Source organism: Microtus oregoni, unplaced genomic scaffold (genome assembly GCF_018167655.1).
Source record: "Microtus oregoni isolate MIOR12 unplaced genomic scaffold, Mior012 000027F_ref0000203, whole genome shotgun sequence".
NCBI classification, from domain to species: Eukaryota; Metazoa; Chordata; class Mammalia; order Rodentia; family Cricetidae; genus Microtus; species Microtus oregoni.
Window position 1 is genome coordinate 17,948,154 of NW_024543086.1, and position 24,059 is coordinate 17,972,212.

The 24,059-nt window shown below is 46.9% G+C and overlaps 1 protein-coding gene across 1 annotated transcript; it reads right to left on the minus strand.

Moving 5' to 3' along the window:
* Positions 1-18,173: 18,173 nt before the first annotated feature.
* On the minus strand, positions 18,174-23,085 carry LOC121464063. The gene is given in 3 exon segments (XM_041676688.1): positions 18,174-18,303; positions 18,387-20,031; positions 20,034-23,085. Coding segments are annotated over 2 exon segments (4,605 nt in total). The 5' UTR covers positions 23,053-23,085; the 3' UTR covers positions 18,174-18,303; positions 18,387-18,445.
* Positions 23,086-24,059: the final 974 nt, after the last annotated feature.

Below are 24,059 nucleotides of genomic sequence, written 5' to 3' on the forward strand. Positions count from 1 at the left end.
CCTCATGCCCACACCCAGGGGTTCTGCACAAGAACTGGGTAGAGTCTGGCCCAGCATCTCTGAGCATTCTTTCGGCTTACTGAGCCTGAGCTATCTTCGCGCCGCACCTGCTCCACCTGGTGTTCAAACATCGTCACTACATCTAAACACCTTTATGCTACTCATGCGTCCAGGGAAGTCCACAGCCCTCTGAGGAGTAGCATCCCAACTGGTAAGATACTAGGGAACTTTTGAACGGTAAACTAGACTATTAAATAAATAAACAAGTAAACTTTAAAAAAGGTAAAAGAATAAGGGGGAAGGACAATCTTCAAACCTTTCCCATGTTAAAGATTGGCAATATCACAATGCAGGGAATTAGGACCCTGTTCACTGCTGTTATGGATGGGATGCAGAATAGGAAAAAATAAATCATGAGATAAACAATTTTGATGGGATTGTTATAATGTCAGTTATGAATATTATCAGTCTGGTAATTCACATTTTATCATTAAAAGAGTGGTTTGATAACTGTGCCAAATAGGAGAAATTGACTGATGAAATACAGGCTTTGGAAAAGAGTACTACAGTGGTGGCGCACGCCTTTAATCCCAGCACTCGGGAGGCAGAGGCAGGCGGATCTCTGTGAGTTCGAAGCCAGCCTGGTCTACAAGAGCTAGTTCCAGGACAGGCTCCAAAGAAGTGTTAGATTTAAAGAGATTTAAGGAATCAATAGTTTGGTTTTTTAAATTTTTTTTCCAAGTCAACACTTGGATTTTTTAAAATTTATTTTTATTTTATGTACATTGATGTTTTGCCGTGGGTGTCAGGTCCCCTGGAAATGGAGTTACAGACAGTTATGAGCAGCCATGTGGGTGCTAGGAATTGAGCCTGAGTCCTGTGGGAGAGCAGTCAGTGCTTTTAACATCTGAGCCATCTCTCCAGCCCAAGGAATCAATAGTTTTATATGATATGCATCCACCTTTTGTGAAGCAGTTGTCAGATTCATGGGCCACTCAGAACAGAATTATTCTGCAAGGCTGGAAAGATTTAGTTACGGCAGCATTGGAATCTGGTCCTCAGTTGAAGTAGAGACCCTGGTGGAGAGAAGAAGGCAGGGGTCACCGAACAGTGAGGTAGTGTTAAGGTTATAAGATTTCCGAAGATCAAATCCTTGGTGAGGACCGTTATGTTGATGTGGAAAGACAGATTAGATTTGATCATCACACCTTGGCCCTATGCCATACAGGGGCTTGGAATGCTAGACATAAGACTGAAGAGTCAGGATTGACTTTCTTTTTATTTATTTATTTATTTTTGATTTTTCGAGACAGGGTTTCTCTGTAGCTTTGGAGCCTGTCCTGGAACTAGCTCTTGTAGACCAGGCTGACCTCGAATTTACAGAGATCCACCTGGCTCTGCCTCCCAAGTGCTGGGATTAAAGGCGTGCGCCGCCATCACCCGGCAGGAATGACTTTCAAAAAATTACTTGGAGACAGTAACTGACTACAGACCACAAGTGGATTAACAACGGAAGAACTAAACAGCCTATTTGAAACCTTACAAGGCGCACATGTGGATCATTTGGATCCGGAACTGGACTGTGTCCTAGTTGTTCTGCCTTGTACCCATTCTCCTGCCGAGATACTCGTGCAAAGAGAAGATAATATTCCAGAATGGATATTTTTGGCACAAAAACAGAACAAAAATTAAATATCTATGAAGAAAAGGTTTCTGAATTGATTCTAAAAAAGAAAAATTGAGGCTTCGTCAATTAACAGGGATGGACCCAACAGAAGTCCCAGTACTTTTTACTAATGCTGAAATTTCCTTTAAAAAATTTCCTCTTTGTGGGCAAAAAAAAAAAAAAATGAACATTGGCAATGAGCTTGCAGTGATTTCTTGAGAGAGAATAACAACAAATATCCGCAAAGCAAAAAATTTCAATTTATAAAAAGAGTCAATTGGGTTCTTCCTCACATTGTACAGGGAGCACCAATATCTGAAGCCCCAACATTCTACACTGATGCAAACAAATCAGGAGAGTTAGGTTATAAATCAAGAAATTTAGGGGGCTGGAGAGATGGCTCAGTGGTTAAGAGCATTGCCTGCTCTTCCAAAGGTCATGAGTTCAATTCCGAGCAACCACATGGTGGCTCACAACCATCTGTAATGAGATTTAGTGCCCTCTTCTGGCCTGCGGACACACACACACAGAATATTGTATATATAATAAATAAATAAATATTAAAAAAAAGAAATTTAAGTGGCTCAAAGCTTTTATGATCCTGTTCAAAATTATATGCTAATCTCAGGGTATTATGAAAAATTTCAAAACTTCTTAATATAGTTACTGACTGTCAATATGCAGAGTTGTTTTATGTATTGAAACTGCTGAACTTAGTCCTGATCCAGAATTGACCTTATTATTTATTCAATTACAAGAAATAATCAGAAATAGCTGGGTGGTGGTGGCACATGCCTTTAATCCCAGCACTTGGGAGGTAGAGGTAGCAGATCATTGTGAGTTCAAAGCCAGCCTGTTTTACAGAGTGAGTTCCAGACAGCCAGAGCCACACAGAGAAATGCCTGACTAGGTCTTGATCCTTGTAAACCACACAAACCTGGAAGGCGGGAACTGACTTTACATGACCTCTGACTTCCAAATGTTCACATGCCCATACACACATCACACACATACAAACAATAAAAATTTAAATGTCTTAAAATTTAAAACGTGTGCAAATGTGTGTGCAAAAGAGACATCGGCTCTCTTGGAATGGGGTTACAAGCTGCTGAAAGCTACCTAATATGGGTGCTGGAAATTGAACTCAGGGTCCCTGCAACTGTAGTATGTGCCACCTCTAGTTCTAAATTTAATTTTATTTTCATATAAGAATTCTGTTTGTTTGTTTGTTTGAGACAGTGTTTCTCCCTGTAACAGTCTTGGCTGTCCTGGAGCGCACTCTGTGGACCATGCTGGCCTTGAGTTTAAAGAGATCCGCCTGCCTCTGCTTCCCAAGTGCTGGGATTAAAGATGGGTGCAGCCACCGCCCAGCTAGACAAGGACTGTACTTTGCTCTGGCTGGCCTGGAATTTATAGAGATCTGCCCGCATCTCCCCTCCAAGTGCTAGTATTATTAAAAGTGTGTGTTCACACCTATCCAAATAGAAACTGTTTAAAGGCCCTGTCATACAGCTCTCTAGTGAGTGTTCCTTCAATGGAGCAGGCACCGTAAAGCCAGGCCATCTCCCTTTCTTTTTTTTAAAAAAAATATTTATTTATTTATTTATTATGTATATAATATTCTGTCTGCGTGTATGCCTGCAGGCCAGAGGAGGGCACCAGACCTCATTACAGATGGTTGTGAGCCATCATGTGGCTGCTGGGAATTGAACTCAGGACCTCTGGAAGAGCAGGCAATGCTCTTAACCACTAAGCCATCTCTCCAGCCCTTTCCTTTTCTTTTTGAGACAAGGTATCTCTGAGGAGCTCTGTCTGTCCTGGAACTCAAGCTGCCTTCTAGGTTGGCCTTGAACTCAGAGATCGGCCAAGTGCTGGGATTAAAGGCATGCACTACCACCTCCTGGCTCAGACCATTTTCTACAGAGTCAATTGCTTGCATGCATGGAGCTCAGCTTGGCTCAGAGGAACAGACTGCACTTCCTTGGTCACAGGCATTCTCAGCAGGGGTCATTCTTCTATTGACGAGATCAGAAAGGCAGATAGCAGGTTGAGAAGGTCAGGTTTTTAGTGGCATTAGCTCCAGCATACCCTGTCTAGCTCACTGATATGGGAGGGTCTTCTGTTTTGTGTTGATTTCATTGGTTAATAAAGAAACTGCCTTGGCCATTTGATAGGCCAGCCCATAGATGGGTGGAGTAAACAGAACAGAATGCTGGGAAGAAGGGAAGTTAGGCAGACTCCATGCCTCTCCTCTCAAGGGCAGATGCCATGGAGCCAGCCGCCAGGTCAGACATGCTGAAACTTTCCCCGGTAAGCCACCACCTTGTGGTGCTACACAGATTACTAAATATGAGTTAAAGCAAGATTGAGAATTAGGCAATAAGAGGCTGAAACTAATGGGCCAGGCAGTGTTTAAATGAATACAATTTGTGTGTTGTTATTTCGGGTATAAAGCTAGCCATGCGGGAGCCGGGTGAGATAAAAAGTAGGCCTGCCTGCAGCTCCTTCTACAACTCATGGACCTGGCTATACCCTGTGGAAATATTTTCTAACGTAGCAATCGGTGAAGAACTATATTATCTTCAACGATCATGTCAGCAATCTCTGAGACCCCTTAACAATGTCATGGTGTGCACCCGCAGGTCCAGCACTTAGGACATTGAATTAGGAGGATGGTAAATTTGAAGCCAGCTCGGGCTTCAGAGTAAGAAAAAATAACAACACAACAACAAGGCAAAAATAAAATTTCAGAAGAATTTTATTTATTATTTTGGGGTAGTAGGGGTTGAACCTAGGAACTTATTCATGCTGGACAAGCATACTACTGCTTAGCTTCGCCCCAGCTCTTACTGATTTAATCACATATATATATATACACACATACATATGTACGTATATATGTGAGTGTGTTTTGTCTGCATGTATTTATGTGCATGTCTGGTGGCCAGAAGAGGACACTGGATCCCTTGGAACTGAGGTTACAGGTGGTTATGACCACCATGTAGGTACAGGGAACAAAAGCTGGGTTGAACAAGTGCACTTAACCACTGAGCCATCTCTCCAATGCTCCTAGGTCTTTTTTTTTTTTACTTCTTATTTTGAGTCAAATCTCACCAGTGCTCTAGACTGGCCTTGAACTTGTAATTCTCTTTCCTCAGCCTCAGTTTTTTTGGTTTTTTTTTTTTTTTTGGCTTTTACAACTAGGCCTGGCTGCCAGAAGAATTTAAAATATTCTATGCAGTTAAATGTTTGTTCCTGAAATATTCCTGAGGCGATGGGTGAATGCAGCTCTCTCTCTCTCTCTCTCTCTCTCTCTCTCTCTCTCTGCCTTTTTATTTTTTTTCAAATGATTTATTTTATTTTATAATTTTATATGCTTTGGTGTGAAGGTGTCAGATTCCCTGGAACTAGAGTTACAGGCAGTTGTGAGTTCCTATGTGGGTGCTGGGAATTGAACCCGGGTCATCTGGAAGAGCAGCCAGTGCTCTTAATCTCTCCAGCCCTGCCTGTTCTGTTTATGCATAGTTTCAAACGATGAATCATCTTCTGCTTTGTGTGTGTTTTTGTGTGTGTGCACGTGCGTGCGTGTGCATGTGTGCGTGCGTGTGTGTGTGTGTGTGTGTGTGTGTGTGTGTGTGTTGTGAAGGAAATAAATCCAGAGCCCGGCACGTGCTGGACAAGTGCTAGCCCACTAAGCCACACCTCAAGCCTCAGAGGATGAAACTTTACCACCCTTGTAGACATCAGAGGTAGAAGCTGAAGGTCCTGGAGGTATAGACATCCCCTTCAACATCTCCAGAAAGCTTTCTGACCTAGTTCACATAAATATACCCTTCTTGAGCTGGGCGTGAGGTACAGGCAAAGCACTTGCCCACTGTCCATAAGGCTTCGATGGTCCCCAGTACAAAATAATTCAGAGCCTTTCAGAGAATGATGTTTGTTTGAGGAAGGGTCTTGCAATGTAGCCCAGGCTGGCCTTGAATTCATGATTTTTCCTCAGTCTCCTTGTCCCAGGATTATAAAATTTTGCTACCATGTGTGTTCTAAATCCACAATTAACTGCTTCATGGATCTTGGATTTGTTTGCTTTTTCAAGACAGGGTTTCTCTGTAGCTTTGGAGCTTATCCTGGAACTCGCTCCATAGACCAGGCTGGCCTTGAACTCACAAAGATCCTTCTATTTTTTGCCTCCAGAGTGCTGGAATTAAAGGCATGTGCCACTACTGACCAGCTGTTCATTTGTTTTTTAATGCTGTTGTTTTGGTTTGGTTTTTGAGGCAGTCTTCTCTGTGTAGCCCTGGCTGTCTTGGAACTAGCATGGCTATCACAAGTTCAACGCCAACTTGGCTACAAATTGACTATTGGAAGCCAGGCGATGGTGGCGCAGGCCTTTAATCCCAGCACTTGGGAGGCAGAGGCAGGCGGATCTCTGGGAGTTCAAGGCCAGCCTGGTCTACAAGAGCTAGTGCCGGGACAGGCTCCAAAGCTACAGAGAAACCCCGTCTCAAAAAACTAAAAAACAAAAAACAAAAAAAAATTGAAAAACAAATTGACTATTGGACACTAGGGTTACATAATTAGGAACCTGTCTTAAAATGGACAACCTGGGGGGCTGGAGAGATGGCTCAGTGGTTAAGAGCACTGACTGCTTTTCCAGAGGACCCAGGTTCAATTCCCAGCACCCACATGGCAGTTCACAACTGTCTGAAGATCCAGTTACAAGGGATCTGACAACTTTGCACCAATGCATATAAAATAAAGTTAAATAAACCATAAAACATTTAAAAAAAAAAAAGGACAACCTGGGCTGGAGAGACGGCTCAGGGGTTAAGAACACTGACTGCTCTTCCCAAGGACCCAGGTTCAATTCCCAGCACCCACATGGCAGCTCACAACTGTCTGAAAATCCAGTTCCAGGGGATCTGACACCTTCACACCAATGCACATAAAATAAAATTAAATAAGCCATAAAAAGATTTAAAAAATAATAAAAATAAAATGGACAAAGTATGTGTAGGGGGAGGGCACACACACCTTTAAACTCAGCTCTCGAGAAACAGAGGCAGGTGGATCTCTGTGAGTTCGAGGTCAGCCTGGTTTACAAAGGGAGTTCCAGGACAGCCAGGGCTACCCAGAGAAACCCTGTCGGGTTGTATTTGTTGAATAAATAAACAAATCTGTATTTATTCATCCTATGCCTTGGTTTGAGCCATACCGGTGATTTCTTATCCACAGACTATAAATGAAGGCCTGGCTGTGTTTATCTTTGCCTATCCTGAAAACAGAAACCTTAAAATTGCCCAAAATAAACAGTGTTAATGTGGAGGGGGTTCCTTTCCACTGATTTCTGTTGCCTTGGTAACTTGGAGCACCCAGCTGTGGCTTCTGTGTGCTACAAGATCTGGCACCAGATCCATTTTCTCATTGGGGGATTTTCCCAAGCTCTGGGTCCTCCTCTCTGTCTACCAGGACAGGGCCACGGAAGCATGGGAGACAAGGGGAGGGTGACCTCTCTGAGTTTTCTTTTCTTTTTCTTTTTTGAGACAGGGTTTCTCTGTGTAAAACAGCCCTGGTTGTCCTGGAAATCACTCTGTAGACCAGACTGGCCTCGAACTCACAGAGATCTGCCTACCTCTGCTTCTCGAGTGCTGGGATTAAAAATTTTTTTTTGGTTTTTAAAAATTTGTGTTATTTATTTGCATGTATATGTGTGGGTGCGCATGTGGAGATCAGAGGACAGCTTTTGAAACTTGTTTTGTTCCGTCCACCCTGGTGGATTGGATTCAGGAGACAGGTGTGGTGGGCTTTACCTGCTGAGCCATCTTGTGGCCCATATTACTGTGTGTGCATGAGGGGAGGGAGCACACATGCTCAGAGGACAGCTGTGTGCTGTGACGAGTCTGTCTCCGTCTTGCCAGACAGCTCCCAAATAATGACATAGAGAATTTTTATTAATTATGAAAACTCAGCCTATAGCTTAGGCTTGTTTCTAACTAGCCCTTACAACTTTGATTAACCCATTTATATTAATCTATGTTTTATGACATGGTGTTACCTCTCTTCTATCCTGCAGCTTGCTTCCTCTCTGTGTATCCTGGCTTCCCTCACGCACCTAGATTCCTCTCCTACTTCCTCTGCCTATTTGCTGGTCAGCTCTTTATTAAACCAATCACAGCAATGTGTCTTCACACAGTGTACAAATATCCCACAATGGTGTGCTGTCAGTTCTCGCCTTTCTTTGTGTGGTTTCGGGGATCACACTCTGGTTGTGAGTCTGGCAGTGGTTTTACCACTGAGCCATCTTGTTGACCCCTGAAGATGACCTCTTCACTTCAACGTTAAATGTTTTTGATTAAATTTATTTTAGTGTATGAATGTGTTGCCTGAACGTAGTACCTACAGAGGCCAGAAGACAGCATCAGATTCCCTGGTATTGGAGTTAACAGTAGGTTAGCATGTGGGTGCTAGGAATTGAACTCAGGTCATTTGAAAGAGCAACCAGTGTTCTTATTATTATTATCTGACTTTTTTATCTTCTCTCTGCCTGTGTCTATGTGGGCTCACTGTCTGAGTGGAAGGGATACAAGATAAAATGATATTTTCTACCTGGTCTACAAGAGACAGGCTCCAAAGCTACAGAGAAACCCGGTCTTGAAAAACCAAACCAAAAAAAAAAAAGATATATTTTCTGGGGCTGGAGAGATGTCTCAGAGGTTAAGAGCACTGACTGCTCTTTCAGAGGTCCTGAGTTCAATTCCCAGCAACCACATGGTGGCTCACAACCATCTGTAATGAGATCTGGTGCCCTCTTCTGGCATACAAGCATACATGGAAGGAATGTTGTATACATAATATATAAATAAATATAAAAAAATAAAGATATTTTCTAGAAAGCCACATTAGCCATAACTTTTTTTGTTTCTTTTAGGCTTTGAGACAGGGTTTCTCTGTGTATCTCTGGCTGCCCTGGAACTCACTTTGTAGACTAGGTTGGCCTCAAACTCACAGAGATTCACCTGCCTCTGCCTTCCTGAGTGCTGGGATTAAAGGCGGGCGCTACCACAGCCTGGTTTAGCCATAACATTTTAAGGCCAATAATATTCTTCTAACAGCTCATGAGATAAGTTTAAATTACTGTGCTTAAGAAGCGTGTAACACAAAAATGCCTCTAATAGGTAAGCCCCATCTGCCCAAGGACAGACAACTTCCTGGAATGCTGGGAGCTGTTGTTCTGGTAAGATAATAAACTACTTGGTTTTGCTTCAGTTAACAAGCCTGGTTGACCCACCTGCAGAGGATGTGTGGATCACAGGTGGGTGGAAAGCACGTCAGGATGTATGCTTGCCTGTTTGGATGAAGGCGGGACAGATGTAGCCTTGTAGGTTTTGCCTTTATAAGCCCCTGACTAATGTAATTTGCTGCCATACTCTGGGAAACCCAGGTGTGGGTCTGGTCAGTGTCCATCATCCAGTATCTAATAAAGCTTGCTTTAATTTGGCTCACAGTTGTGGTAGTGCCTTATTCTTGCCAGTGGGATCAACCCGGCGTCGGTCCATCCTTCCCGTGGGACAGATTAAACCTGCTCTGTCCTGGTGAAACTCTCCAATGAGTGTGTAGGCAGGCAGTGATGGGCGTCTTATCTGTCCCTGCTTCTGTGCTGAGGTTCTGGGTGCACAGCAACATCTAGAACGCTGGACAAGTGGACCACCGTCAGGACTTCCAGGCTGGCTAGAGCTGTGAGCGGGGCATGGGCCCCTGTCCAGCTGTCTTGTGGATAGATCAGGTTTTCACGGGGATACAGGCAGAGCTCCCGTACTCCTGTAGATCTAAGGAGAGCCCTGGATCCTTCAGAGCCCCTGAACTATACAAATCAGAGCTCGGGGAAGGTGTAGGATGCAGAGCTGCAGGTTTGGGATGGAAGAGCCTCAATCAGACCTCAGTCACGCTGGCACTTGACAAGCTATGCCCTCGCTTTGAGGGGGGGATACAGTGTTCCTTCTGCATCCTCTCTTGTGACCATATGGATCTCAGTTCCCCTGCTCTGACGCCAAGGAAGCATGGAAAGCCAACATGCAGCTGTGAAATGGCAGCCAAAGAGAATAGGAGGAACATTTGTTCAAAATATGAAAAATTGGGGCTGGCGAGATGGCTCAGTGGTTAAGAGTACTGACTGCTCTTCCAGAGGACCCGGGTTCAATTCCCAGCACCCACGTGACAGCTTGCAGGTGTCTGTAACTCCAGTTCCAGAGAATCTGACATCATTATACCAATGCACATGAAATAAAGCTTAAAAAAATATGAACAAACAGGAAATATGGCTGGACGTGGCTGTACACACTTGTGATCCAGATCTCCAAAGGAGGAAGTAGGATCATTCGAGATTATTCTCAGCCACGTCGCCAGTTCAAGGCCAAGCTGGGCTACTTGAGACCTTGTCTGTAAATAAATAAATAGATTATATAGATAAATAAATAATAAAATTGACTATGAAATGAGGTGTGGTGGTGCCTTTACTCCCAGTACTTGGGAGACCTTTGAGACCAGCCTGAGCTAAACATAGAGTACCATGCCAGTTAGGGCTACATAGCAAGACTCTGCTTCAAAAAAACAAACAAAAAGAATTAATTTAGAATCCTTGCACATGTAATTACATGGTATTTGGGAAATGAGGAGGATGGGAACGTTCTCCAGCCAGGGCAGAAACTGACTGGTGCTCTAGAGAGGAACTTGTGATTTGTGGATATATCTCTCCTGCAGGCAGTGCCCCAGGCTGTGTGTGTGGGAAAGGGTGCTGAGGGAGGGGCAGAGGGTGGGTGGAAAATGTGGGGGCTGGAGTTACTGTCATCCCAGGGAGACAGGGGCAGGTGTGAGCAACTTCAGCATGAGATGTTAAAATAAGAAATTCATCCTCTCCTCGGGCTGAGTCAGGAGGAATTAAACTCTGCTTTACAAACTCACATGCTATTTTTACTCTAAGAAATGTCCTTTGCCAAATTCAAAGGTGAGAAAAAAAAATCCTTCCAACTAAATTAAACATCAGTAAACATGTCAGGCTCTGTGTCCTTGGCTGCTGGGGGCCCCAGGGCTGTGTCAGGTGGACCTAAAATTGACTTCTCACTTACGGTTCCTTGTCAAACACACGATGTCAAGATTATAAAAAGCATTTCACGTTGGAGAGATGGCGTGGCTAAGAGTAATTGTGCTCTTCCCGAGGACCTGAGTTCAGTTCCCATCACCCACTCAGGTGGCTCACTGGGAACTTCAGTGCCAGGCTATCCTACACCCTCTTCTGAACTTGAGGAACCCATATGTATATAGCATGTAAACACACACACACACACACACACACACACACACACACACACACATTCATTTATTTACTTTTTATTGATAGGCACTCAATATGTAGCCTTTAACTGGCCTGGAAGGTGCCACATAGACCAGGCTGGCCTTGAACATGTAGAGATCCGCCTGCCTCTGCCTCCAGAGTGTTGGGATCAAAGGTGTGTGCCACCATGCCTGGCCACACAAATTTTTTAAAAAAGTATTTGTCAGGCATCATTTGTTTACAGTCTTGTAGAGATATGAACAACATGTGGTAAACTGGACATATATAGAATTCTGATAACATGTCAACAGCCCTGAAAACATATTATCAACAGAATGTTGTGCTGAGTGTGGGCCATATGCTGGCTTTTTACTTGTGTGTATGTTGTTGGTGACTGAACATAGAATATACATGCTGAGTATATTCTCTATCACTGAATGCACCCCAAGCTCTGATGGAGAAGGGTCATCTTTCTATCTGTTGATTTCATTGGTTAAGCAATAAAGAAACTGCTTGGCCTTCATAGGTTAAAACATAGGTGGGAGGAGTAAACAGAACAGAATGCTGGGAGAAAGAAGCTGAATCAGGGAGTTGCCATGATTCTTCCACTCCAGACAGAGGCAGGTTAAGATCATTCCTGGTAAGCCAGCTCGTGGGCTACAGCAGATTATTAGAAATGGGCTAGTCCAGGTGCAAGAGTTAGCCGAGAAAAGGCTGGAACTAATGGGCCAAGCGGTGTTTAAAAGAATACAGTTTCGGTGTAATTATTTCGGGTAAAGCTATCCGTGTGGGCAGCTGGGTGCCGGGAACGTAGCCCACCGCTCTTATTACAACAAAGCTCTGCTCTTATTTATTGATATAATTGGTAAATCCAAGTAACTTTTTTTTTCCAAGTCAGTGTTTCTCTGTGTAACAGTCCTAGCTGTCCTGGAACTAGCTCTTGTTGACCAGACTGGCCTCAAACTCACAGAGATCCGCCTGCCTCTGCCTCCTGAGTGCTGGGATTAAAGGCATGTGCCACCACCACCTGGCTAAAAATTATATTGTTTAAAGAGGCAGGCAGATCTCTGTGAGCCAGCCTGGTCTGCATACCGGCAGGACTATATACTATAGCCAGGACAATAGAGAGACTCTGTCTCAAAAAACAAAACAAAACAAACAAAAAACATAAAACTTACATTTTTTTATTTTTTGTTTTTGGGGCAGAGACTTGCTTCATAATCTTGCTTTGCCTAAAACTTGCTATGTAGACCACCAGGCTGACTTCAAACTCCTAGAGACCCACCTGCCTCTGTCTAATGAATGACAGTCTAACATTACATTATTATCTTGTGTGTTCTGTGTATGTGCACACACGTGTATCTGTCACGGGATGTGTGTGGAGGACAATTTGCAGCTGTCAGTTCTTTTCTTCCACTATGTGGTCATGGGGATTTAACATAGGTTGCCAAGTTTTGTGACAAGTACTCTTACCCACTGAGCCATCCCACAATCCCCCAAGAAGAAAGACATTTATAACAAGCACCTTAGATGAGTTTTCTCAATGTAGGTACAAATAAAACAGAAAACTACAAGGTAAACACCTGTCTGCAATAAAACACCATGAGCAAGGCAACTTATAAAGGAAAGTATTTAATTTGGGGCTCACAGCTTCAGAGGGTTAGACTTCATGACCACCATGGCAGGTAACATAGCAGCAGGCATGAAAACAGGCAGGAAAGACACGGAAGCAGCAGTGAGAGCTTACATCTTGAGTGCAACAATGAGGCAGAGAGACACAGCCCCTTTCACAAGGCCACACCTCCCAATCCTTCCCAAACAGTTCCACCAACCGAGGACCCGGTATTCAAACATATGAGCCTATGGGGGATCATTCCCATTCAAACCACCACAATACCCTAGGAGTTACTTTTTTTCATTTCTGTGAGAATACCTCACAGACACAACTTAAGGATGGGAAGATTTGGGGTTATGTTTTTAGAGGGTTCAACCCAGGGTTGTTTGGTCCCTTGCTCTCCTCTCTGCAGAGCATAGCAGCAGCAAAACAGACTCTTACCTCATGGCAGACTGGGGGAAGGGGGAAGATAGACAGACAGACAGGATTACAGGTGTGCTTAACTATGCCCAGCAGGGCAGCTGATAATTTTACACCCTAAGTATTCCAGTAGTGTCTTAGGGTTTCTATTGTTGCCACGAAACGCCATGACCAAACAGCAGATTGGAGAGGAAAGGGTTTATTGGGCTTACATTTCCACATCGCTTCATTACCAAAGAAAGTCAGGACAGGAACTCAAGCAAGGCTGGAACCTGGAGACAGGAGGTGATGCAGAGGCCATGGAGGGGAGCTGCTTACTGGTTTGCTTGTTCTGGCTTGCTCAACCTGCCCTCTTATAGAACCCAGGACCACCAGCTCAGGGACGGTACCACTCACCACGAGCTGGGCCCTCCCCCATTAATCACTAATTGAGAAAATACCCTGCAGCTGGATCCCTTGCAGGCAATTCCTCAACCAATCGCTGTTCTCTCTGATGACTCTAGCTTGTCGGGTTGACAGGAAACCAGCCGGTATCTAGAGTAATCTCTAGTTCCAGTGCAAATGAGAGCAAGGACCAACCCCGAGCATCCAAACAACACAGGCAGTTGAATACTCACGGGATCGAGATGCTAAGAACCCCCTTGTTGAAGACGCAACCAGGACCGAGAGATGTAAAGCTGGAATGGAGTGGATGCGTCTTCCATGCTGGCTAGTTCTCGTAACAACAGCAAGTCTATGCAGGCTACTTTGGGAGAAAGTCCTGAGTGGTCTCTCTCAGTCATGGGTCCTGAATACTACAGATGAGATAGGTCCTCCAGTACAATTGTGGCAAATCTGTTGCGGGGATAACCAACTATTTTCTGATTGGAATTGAGACCCACCCCACAGGAAGGAATTCACATCCGGTACTATAAATTGTTCTAAAGCCTGTGGCTGAAGTTGGCATGTTGGTGCACACCTTTGATTTCAGCACCGAGGAGGCAGAGGCAGGTGAATCTCTGAGTGTGTGTTTGAGGCCAGCCTGGTCTATATAATGAGTTCTAGGACAGCCAAAGCTACGTAGTAACACCCTGTTTCAAAATACACACAAAAACCCAAACCAACCAACCAAACAAACAAACCCAAAAATCAAAATAAAGCCTGTAGCTGTGGGCCCTGGGGTTGGGTGGCAGGGAGTCACTTCTGTTGTTTTGCTAAATGGCCATGTGACTGTCAAACTTCCTTCTAAACATTCCTTCATCTATGCCCATAGATAAGTGCTGTTCTCACTCTGCAGTGATTCAAGAAGCCTCCTTTATCTATCAGCAAATAGTAGTCACTGGAGACACTTAACTGGTCAAAGTGTTGATGATAACTTACCTTTGAATGCTCAGCCCTAAATCTCACCCCCTCCAAAGTTCAAGAAATACGGCGGAGAGGGCAGGAAGGGTGTAAGAACCAGAGGATGAGGAGGAGTACTGTAGAAAGCTGTTCTCCAGATCTGACCTGACCACTGCGTGCACAGACTCAGATCAGCTGTGATTATCTGCACACGATTGTGCCCATCAACATTCTATGGATGGGCCAGGGGCTTGTCAATTCCCACTGCTCCCTGAGGGAGAGAAAGAAGGTATTATTTTTCAATGGTGTAGCCACTGGTAAACGGCCCATGTTTTGATAAATAACCCCTTTTGTGCGAGGACTTTCTCTCAGTGGTGGCAGGGTAATATCTAAGCCTTCTAAGGTTCCAACGACAAACCAAAGCTGGATTCCACCACAGTTCACCACAGAGAACCAATGCGTTTATTAGGCTTGCTGCACCCAGCACAGAAGAAGGCTTCCCCTCAGGCCTCCTCCTCATTGGAGATGAAATGTCAGCAACAGCCAGCAAGCCAACCACGATGGACGATGGACGATGGATGGTTTGCAAGCTGATACAGCTGCTCTCATGAAGATGACAGTTGCTCTGCTCTGAGGAGAAGGCTGTACAAAAACTTAATTTTTTTTTTCTGAGACAGGGTTTCTTTGTGTTCTCTGGCTGTCCTGGAACTTGCTCTATAGACCAGGCTCACCTCAAACTCACAGAAATCCACCTGCCCTCTTGTCTCTTGAGTGCTGTGATTAAAAGCATGTGCCACCACCACCCAGTGAATTTTTTTTTAAAAGAAACAACATTGCTAGTCTTTATAGCTACTGAGAAATCCCATCTCAAAAAACAAAAACAAACAAACAAAAAACAAAGCAAACAAAACAAAACAAAAAAAGAACCAGCATCATTGCCAGGCTTGCACCTGTAGTCTCTTTCCGGAAAGCTGAGGCAGGAGAATCTTGAGTTGAAGGCCACTTCGGGAAACATGGTGTGATCCTATCTCTTTTTAAGCTGTTAGTTATTATGATCATTATGTGTGTGAATGACATTTTTGTGTGGATGCGTGTCTGACGGCACAAATGTGGTCTTCATAAAGAGGACTCTATGGAGTCAGTTCTCCCTCTGTCTTTATGTGGGGTCCAGGGCTTGAACCGAGGTCATCAGCCTTGCGGAGAAAGCACTTTGCCTACTGAGCCAGCGTCATCAGCCTGTGATACCACACACTAAAAGCCAAACACACTGACCATCACCCATATTGAAAGACCCCAGTGGTGGGCAGTCTTTCAGGCTAAGGAGACCCTCCCAAGGAACAGTGAGATCACTCTTCGGATGCAAACAGCAAGAGGCTTTATTCAGTACACAGGTACCTGGGGCGACTTAGTCTCTCGAAAGACAAAGCAAGACAAAGCGCGCCTGCAGACTGGGGGAAGGTCTTTTTATAGGAAAGAGGGCAGCAGAAGCAGATTACAGAAGCAAATGCGTTGTTAGTGGTCAGTTGGAATGGGGCAAGGGGCATAGGTGGTTTTTCCTTTCCCAGCACAGATGTATGGGAACAGATATCCTGTTTCCCTTTTGTTCTTTCTTTCCTTTTACAGCACAGATGTATGGCAACAGATTTCCTGTTAATTGATGTCCTGTAGATATAGATATCCTGTTTTGCAGCCAGGGACCCTGACCTTACTCTGCACTTACAGTCGTTCGTCAAAAGCTTTGTGAAATGACATTACAGCAGCTAAGCTGGGATCTTTCATAGGGGGAGTTGTCTCTTCTGTGAATTGCTGATATTCTAAGTTGGGCATATGTGCTGACTATAGGCATCCGGGTTCCCTAAGCAAACGGGATGTTCTCATGGGAGCAGGCCAGCTGCGGGTTCTGGGAGGGGGTATCCAGAGGGCCTTCCACTTTTCCTGTTTCTAGTTTGGCTCCTTATCGCTTGGGGCCAGATGGCTGACCGGCTGACCGCAGATATCTTGCCTGGCTTCTCCGCCCTTGTTCTCAAGTCGAACTTCCCTGCTCTAATGTTACTTGTGTTGCTCCAAAGTTTAAGCCTGGCGTTGCTGCTGCTTAGCTGTTTGTCTATACTGTGGGGGTCTTTCATTCCCCCCTTTTTCTATAAACTGAATAAAACCCTTTATTCATTTAGCTGTGGTATCCATGTCTTCGGGATCAAACTGTCTAAGCTGATGATACTGTTGTGTCAGGACCAGAGCCTGGATGACAGACAGCCTGTCCTTCATGAATTGGACCAAGCGATTTAGGATACAAGGCCCAAAAAGCAAGATTAAAAGTATAACGATTAGGGGGCCCATGATGGAGGAAACCAAGGTGGTAAACCAGGGAGACCTGTTGAACCAGCCTTCAAACCATCCCTGCTCTGACTCAAACAACTGCTGCCTCTGCTTAAGTCTTTCCCTCAGTTTTGCCATATTGTCTCTGACTAGGCCAGTATGGTCTGCATAAAAACAACATTCCTCTTTCAGGGCAGCGCATAAGCCTCCTTCTTGCAGGAACAATATATCAAGCCCCCTGCGGTTCTGCAGCACCACTTCTGACAGAGAGGTTAGGGATTTCTCAAGGGCGCTGACTGATTCTTCTAAGGCCTTGATGTCTGTATGCATTGCCGCTTGAAGCTGTCTGAATTGGCTGGTAGCTACAAGGGCAGAAGCACCAGTTCCTACCCCTGCTGCTATACCTCCTGCAGTTCGTCCTCCTAACAGCAGGGCTAAAGTAAGGGATACTGGTTCTTGTTTGAATCGAGGTCTCCCTTCAAAATGACTGTAAATATATTCAGGATCATGATATGTAACTTTAGGCCATAATTCAACTAAAACACAGTAATCAGAGGTCAGGTTAAGTACGGTTGTTGATAGACAAGGGGTGATCCCAGTGCTACAAGCCCAGTAGGTACCGCTTGGTGCGGTTAAATAATAACCGGATGGGACGGGCTGTAGAGTATTGCATAAAGCTTGATGAGAGCTTGGGACTGTTCCCATGCAGAGTCCTTTTCCTGATACCTCCGACAGGGTTAGTTTGTGCTGGGGAAGACCGATGCACTGTGTGGGTGGAGAGTTATATACGACATAGGTACCTGTCACTGCTATCCCTTCATAATAGGGGGGTCTGGAAATCAAGCATAACCAACATTCCTGGGTCTTATTGGGGTCTGTCACATTTAAGGCTAGATATGCCCCCTGGACTAAATCAAGTAACCTATCCCCGGTCCCGGGTTGGTAAGGAGTCGGGGAGGCTGTGAGTGGGGTAGAAGCAGTTGATGGGGTGGCTGGTACATTGAGGGGAGCTTCTGGGAGCGCTGCCTGGCCGGGCTGTGATGGGGATCTTTGGTCAGAAATAACTAGATTAGGACCAACTGCTTGGCGGGCCATTTCCACTTTTAGTTTTATAGTGAAGATGGCACCTAGGTCCTTCTTAGTCATTCTGTTTGGGAAGTACCATCGGAGGCCCCAAGTCCTCCCTGTCATCCAGTTAGACTGCCCTGATGCTCGACCTCGGGGGGTGAAGGTGATGTTTAAGGGCAGGCAGGTGGGGTTGCCTTTACATTTTCCAGTATTTTTTGTGGAACACTCTCTAGGGGAGGTGTAGTTCTTATGAACAGTGATCCAGTCCCATGAGGAGCTAGGCTTCCAAAACGCATCCCCGGTTGTTTCACATCCCCAGGCATTACAGAATAAGCTTTCCCATCCTCCACAGCGTGGACCTGGTCTCGCTCCCGCCCATCCCGGGGACAGACATAGAAATCTAATTGCCCCAGGAAGCATCTTCCTTCAGGGCTTCCACAGCCGAATTTTCCCCCAGGAGAAAAGCGGCTGCCTGCCCGGTCCTTTAACTGTGTAGGTAGCAAATCAGGAATATCCCATATCTCTGATCCTGCTGCAAGCTGGCAGAAATCCGGGGTAAGTGGGGGCCACCAGGTGTCTATAGCATGGTTTGCCTGAATTTCCCAGACAACTTCTCCGACCGAGGACAATACCTGCCATTTTAGGGAGCGTACCAGGTGAGGGCTGTCTCCCCGGACTATCATCCCTAGTCCCAACAAGATCCATAAACCAGTCAATGGGGCCCCCGGGTAAGTCTTATCTTTAGAGGGTTTTGAGAGCGCTGGACCCTCCATAGTGGTTCTGCTGTATCTCCTTCCGTACGAGCTGCTTTTACGTGGGAGGCGTGGACCCAGGCCACGATGCCGTCAACTTTCAGTGCCGTTGGAGTGGTTAGCAGCACGGTGTAGGGTCCTTTCCAGCGGGGTTCCAGATTCTTAGTCTGATGTCTGCGGACCCAAACTGTATCGCCAATCTGGTAGCTGTGAGGTACCGCTGGTCTGTCTAATTGTTCCTTATAGGCTGCAGCAAGTGGCTTCCAGACCTCTCTCTGCACGATCTGGAGTGCCTGTAAATGAGCTTCCAGAGAGGGGCTATTAGCAAAGTCTGAAATGTTGGAGTCAAAGAAATTAATGAAGGGCGGGGGCGCCCCATATAGTATTTCAAAAGGTGTGAGCCCGTGGGGTCCTGGTGTATTGTGAGCTCTGTAGAGGGCTAGGGGTAGTAGGAGCACCCAGTCTCTAGTGCCAGTTGCAAGCGTTAATTTGGTCAAAGTCTCCTTAATAGTTCTATTCATTCTTTCTACCTGTCCTGAACTCTGGGGTCTGTATGCACAATGTAATTTCCAATCAATCCCCAATAGTTTGGCCACCAACTGACTTACCTGGGAGACAAAGGCGGGCCCATTATCAGTGCCCAACATTTGGGGCATGGCATACCTGGGGAAGATTTCTTCCAGCAGCTTTTTGGTCACAATTTTTGCTGTCTCATGCTTGGTCGGGAAGGCTTCCACCCATCCCGAAAAGGTGTCCACAAATACCAATAAGTACCGGTATCCATACATGCCTGGTTTTATTTCAGTAAAGTCAATTTCCCATTGTACTCCTGGTCGATGTCCACGGATTCGCACCCCCTGTCCCACCTTGGTTTTTCCTGCATTTACCTGTGCACATGCTCTACATTTGTCCAGAACTTTTTGGAGGATGCTGTCTCGCCCCAGTAAATAGCAAAAAGTTTCCTGCCGGTCTAACAAAGTTTTCATCTTTCGGGGGCTTAGATGGGTCAATTTACGTAAGTAATCAAGCATCTTATAAGTGTATGCCATCGGCATCACTGTTTTTCCCTTCCATGTCCATTCGCCCGTTTTCTGGTCCTGCTCCGCTCCCATGTCTGCCAGGAGCTTTAGATCCTCCTCATCATATTTGAGGGGGTCTCTCTTATCTTGGTGCATGGGCAGTATGGCCAGCGGAGCTTGCAGGGCCACCTGTTTGGCGGCTTCATCAGCCAGCCGGTTTCCTCGAGCCTCAGGGCTGTCTCCTTTCTGGTGTCCTGGGCAATGTATAAAGCTCAGTTTCCGAGGCAGAAATAAAGCTTCTAACAAGGCTAAGATCTCTGGTTTATTTTTGATTTCCTTTCCTTCTGAAGTCAGTAGCCCTCTTCTTCTGTATATCTCCCCGTGAACATGAGCAGTGGCAAAAGCATATCGGCTGTCAGTATAGACATTGAGCTTCTTACCTTCTGCCATCCTCAAAGCTTGTGTCAAGGCGACAAGCTCTGCTCGCTGCGCAGATGTCCCCGCAGGCAGAGGCTGTGCCCAGAGGTGGTTACCGCGGCACCCGCCTTTCGCTCACCTTCCCGCAAAAAGCTGCTGCCGTCAGTGTACCAGGTGACATCCGCATCCCGGAGGGGTTGATCCGTCAGGTCCGGTCTGGTCCCGTGCATTTCCGCAAGGATCTCGAGACAGTCGTGTCTCTCCTCTGGGAGTGGTAGCAGGGTTGCAGGATTGAGCGCCACCACTGGTCCGAAATGGATTCGGTCCGAGTCCAGGAGCATGGCCTGATAATGGGTCATGCGGGCATTGGAGAGCCAGCAATCTGGGGGTTGTCTGATTAGAGTCTCAATTGCATGTGGGGCCAGGATGGTCAAAGGTTGGCCCATAGTCAGTTTGCCAGCGTCCTTGGTGAGGACTGCCACTGCTGCTACCATTCTGAGGCATGGGGGCCATCCTGCAGCCACGGGGTCCAATTTCTTGGACAGGTAGGCTATTGGCCGCCGCCAGGGCCCCAGCCTCTGGGTCAAGACCCCTTTTGCATATCCTTGCTTCTCATCGACAAACAAATCAAAAGGCTTAGTCAGGTCAGGGAGGCCTAAGGCTGGGGCTGTGAGCAGAGCCCGTTTGATTTTCTGAAAAGCCTCGTCCTGATCCGATCCCCATGAGTACATCACCCCCTGCTTAGTCAGTGGGTACAAAGGGGCTGCCAGTTCCGCGAATCCGGGGATCCAGAGCCGGCAGAATCCCGCTGTCCCTAGGAACTCTCTCAGCTGGCGGGGTGTCCGGGGTGTAGGGATTTTTATAACTGTGTCTTTCCTGGCCTCCGTTAGCCACCTCTGTCCTTCTCTGATTTGGTACCCTAGGTAGGTGACCTGCCGTTGGCATATTTGGGCCTTTTTGGCAGAAGCTCGGTACCCTAGATCCCCCAAGGCTTGTAGTAATGCCTCAGTTCCTTTTATACAGTCCTGAGCCGAAGTAGCAGCTAACAAGAGATCATCAACATATTGTAACAGTATCAGGCCAGGATGCCTCACCCTGAAATCCGCTAAGTCTCGGTGTAGGGCCTCATCGAACAGGGTGGGGCTATTTTTGAAACCCTGAGGCAACCTGGTCCAGGTCAGCTGTCCTGAAATCCCCAGTTTAGGATCCTTCCATTCAAAGGCAAATATGGGCTGACTTTTGGGGTGCAGTCTCAGGCAGAAGAATGCATCCTTGAGGTCCAGGACGGTATACCAAGTATACGAGGGTGATAGTCCACTTAACAGATTGTAGGGGTTAGGAACTGTCGGGTGTATGTCTTCCACCCGTTTATTGACCTCTCTTAGATCCTGCACAGGTCTATAGTCCCCAGTCCCTGGCTTTTTCACGGGCAGCAAGGGGGTATTCCAAGGGGACCGGCAGGGGACTAATATTCCCTGGTCAAGAAGCCTTTTGATGTGAGGCCTTATTCCTTCCCTTGCCTCATGAGACATGGGATACTGTTTAATCGAGACAGGAGTAGCAGTTGTCTTGAGGCTTACCACTAGAGGGGGCTGCTGTCTGGCCAGCCCCATTCCCCCGGTTTCTGCCCATGCCTGGGGAAAGCGATCCAGCCAATAAGCCTCAGTGGGGGCCGCAGTGGTACTGTCTTTTTCATGCAGCCTATATTCATCTTCTAGGCTGAGAGTCAGCACATGTAAGGGTTGTCCCTGAGGGCCAACTACCTGTGCTCCGGTTTCCTTGAAGTAAATTTGGGCTTTTAATTTTGTGAGCAAGTCCCTTCCTAGGAGCGGATATGGACAGTCAGGCACGTGGAGGAAAGAATGAGTCACCTTACCGGTTGCTAGGAGAACCTTGCGATCCATGGTCCATCGGTATCGTTTTCCACCAGTGGCCCCTTGGACCCAGGCAGACTTGTCACTCAGGGGTCCGGGGTCCCTGGTTAGCACCGAGTGTTGAGCTCCGGTATCAACTAGGAAGGTGACGGGTTGCCCCCCAACATCTAAGGTTATCCTGGGCTCAGGGGGAGGCTCCTGGCCCTGATCTCCCTAGTCGTCCAGAGCTAGGAGGGAGGTCTGAGAAGGTCTTGGTCTTCTGGGTCCCCTCGGGTTCTTGGGACAATCCCTTGCCCAATGCCCCTTTTCTTTCCAGTAGGCACATTGGTCCTTGTCGAGGGGTAGCCCTCTTCTGTCTCCCCCCTGTCTATCCTGTCTTTGCCCTGACACTACGGTGGCCAAAAGTTTACTCATTTCCTTATGTCTCTTGTGGTCCCTCTCTTTTTCCCTTTCCTCGGCTTCTTTTCTGAAGCGGTCCTCTCGTTCCTCTGCTTCTCTCCTGAGGCGGTCCTCCCTCTCTTCCTGAGTCTCCCTCTTATTGAAAATCTTTTCTGCTTCCTTTAGCAGATCCCTGAGTGAGCTTTCCCTGAGGTTCTCTAGACGCTCCAGCTTGCGTCTGATATCTGGAGCTGACTGCCAAATAAAAGACATGGAGATATTGGTCTCCTGTCCGGGGTCGTCAGGGTCATAGGGAGTATATCTGCGGTAAGCCTCTTTGAGCCTCTCAAGGAACGCAGAGGGAGTTTCCTCTGACCCCTGTATAACCTGCTTTACCTGAGCCAAATTCGTTGGGCGTCGAGCCGCCCTGTGGAGACCCGCTATGAGCAACTGGCGATAGAGGGCTAGGTGATTCCTACCTTTCACCGTGGTGAAATCCCAAGAGGGGCATTCAAGGGGAAAGGCAGAATCTATTTCATTAGGCAATTGGGTGGAGCGGCCATCAGGTCCCCGGACTTCCTTCCGGGCTTCCAGGAGGACCCTCTGCCGTTCCTCCGAAGTCAGCAGGGCCTGCAGCAGCTGGTGGCAGTCGTCCCATGTAGGCTGATGGGTAATCAAAATAGATTCAATCAGAGCAGTCAACCTAGAGGGGTCCTCAGAAAAAGGAGGGTTATTATTTTTCCAGTTGTAGAGGTCTGAGGAGGAGAATGGCCAGTACTGCAGTTGGCCGTTCATTCCCGTGCGAAGAGGGAATGCCTGTGAGGAGGTTGTATCCGCTGCATGCAGCTGGTCCCTTCGTCCCCTCAGGCATGCGGCCATCGGAGAAGGACCAGCAGAGGCCGGCGCCGCTTGTTCTTCTTTTCTTTCAGTTGAGTCAGCCTCATTCGGAGGCCGTGGAGCTGGCTCCTGATATGGGGGAGGGCCCTCCGTGAGTAGGTCCATCAGTAGGTCATCATCTGGGGGCAAGACTTTTGGAGGAGGGGGCTTGGGCACCGGGGACTTGGTGAGGGTTGGGTACAGGGAGGAGTGGGGCGGAGGTCCCGTTGGGGTGGGAAGGAGTGGAGGGGGTAAAGTAGGTGCAGAGGGGGTAAGGATAGGGGGTTTCGGGGTGACGAAAGGCTTGACCCAGGGCGGTGGGTCATAAGCCATCGCCTCCCAGATCACGATATACGCTACCTGGTCTGGATGCCCGTGAGGGCCAGGATCCATCACTTTAGCCTTTACCTGTAAGATAACATTGATGTCAAAAGTACCATCCCTTGGCCAGCCCACATTGAACGTGGGCCATTCCGAGGAACAGAAAGTTACCCAGCATCTCTTCCGAACGTCCACTGACTGGTAATTTGCAATGTCTTGGACGTCTCGCCAGTGCTGTAAAGTCAGACTTAGAGGGGTGGTTACAGATTGGCCCATTCTCTCAACTGCGGTGACAGTAACAATTAGACAGACAAACAAAATACAACTTAGACAGACACAGAAACTCGCAGCGCGGCTTTGGCGTAAAACCGAAAGCAAGAATTCAGACGGAGACTTTGAGGACCCGGGCTCCTCGTCTCCCAAAACAGTCACAAATCCCTCAGACAGTGGGGCAGCCCCCAACAGTCCCAGTTCCACGCGACTCACAAACTGCAAATGGGCCACGAATCGGGCCCCCAAACACCACTGGGACCTCTCCCAGGGCTGCGGTCGGGAGTACGAGCTCGTCAGCTCCTCCACGGGTCCGCCAAATACAAATCTGATTAGCTAACCAGTACAAACGCAGGCGCAAACATAAAAGACAGAAGACAGACAGAAAACAATTGTGCTGGCCAGCTTACCTCCCGGTG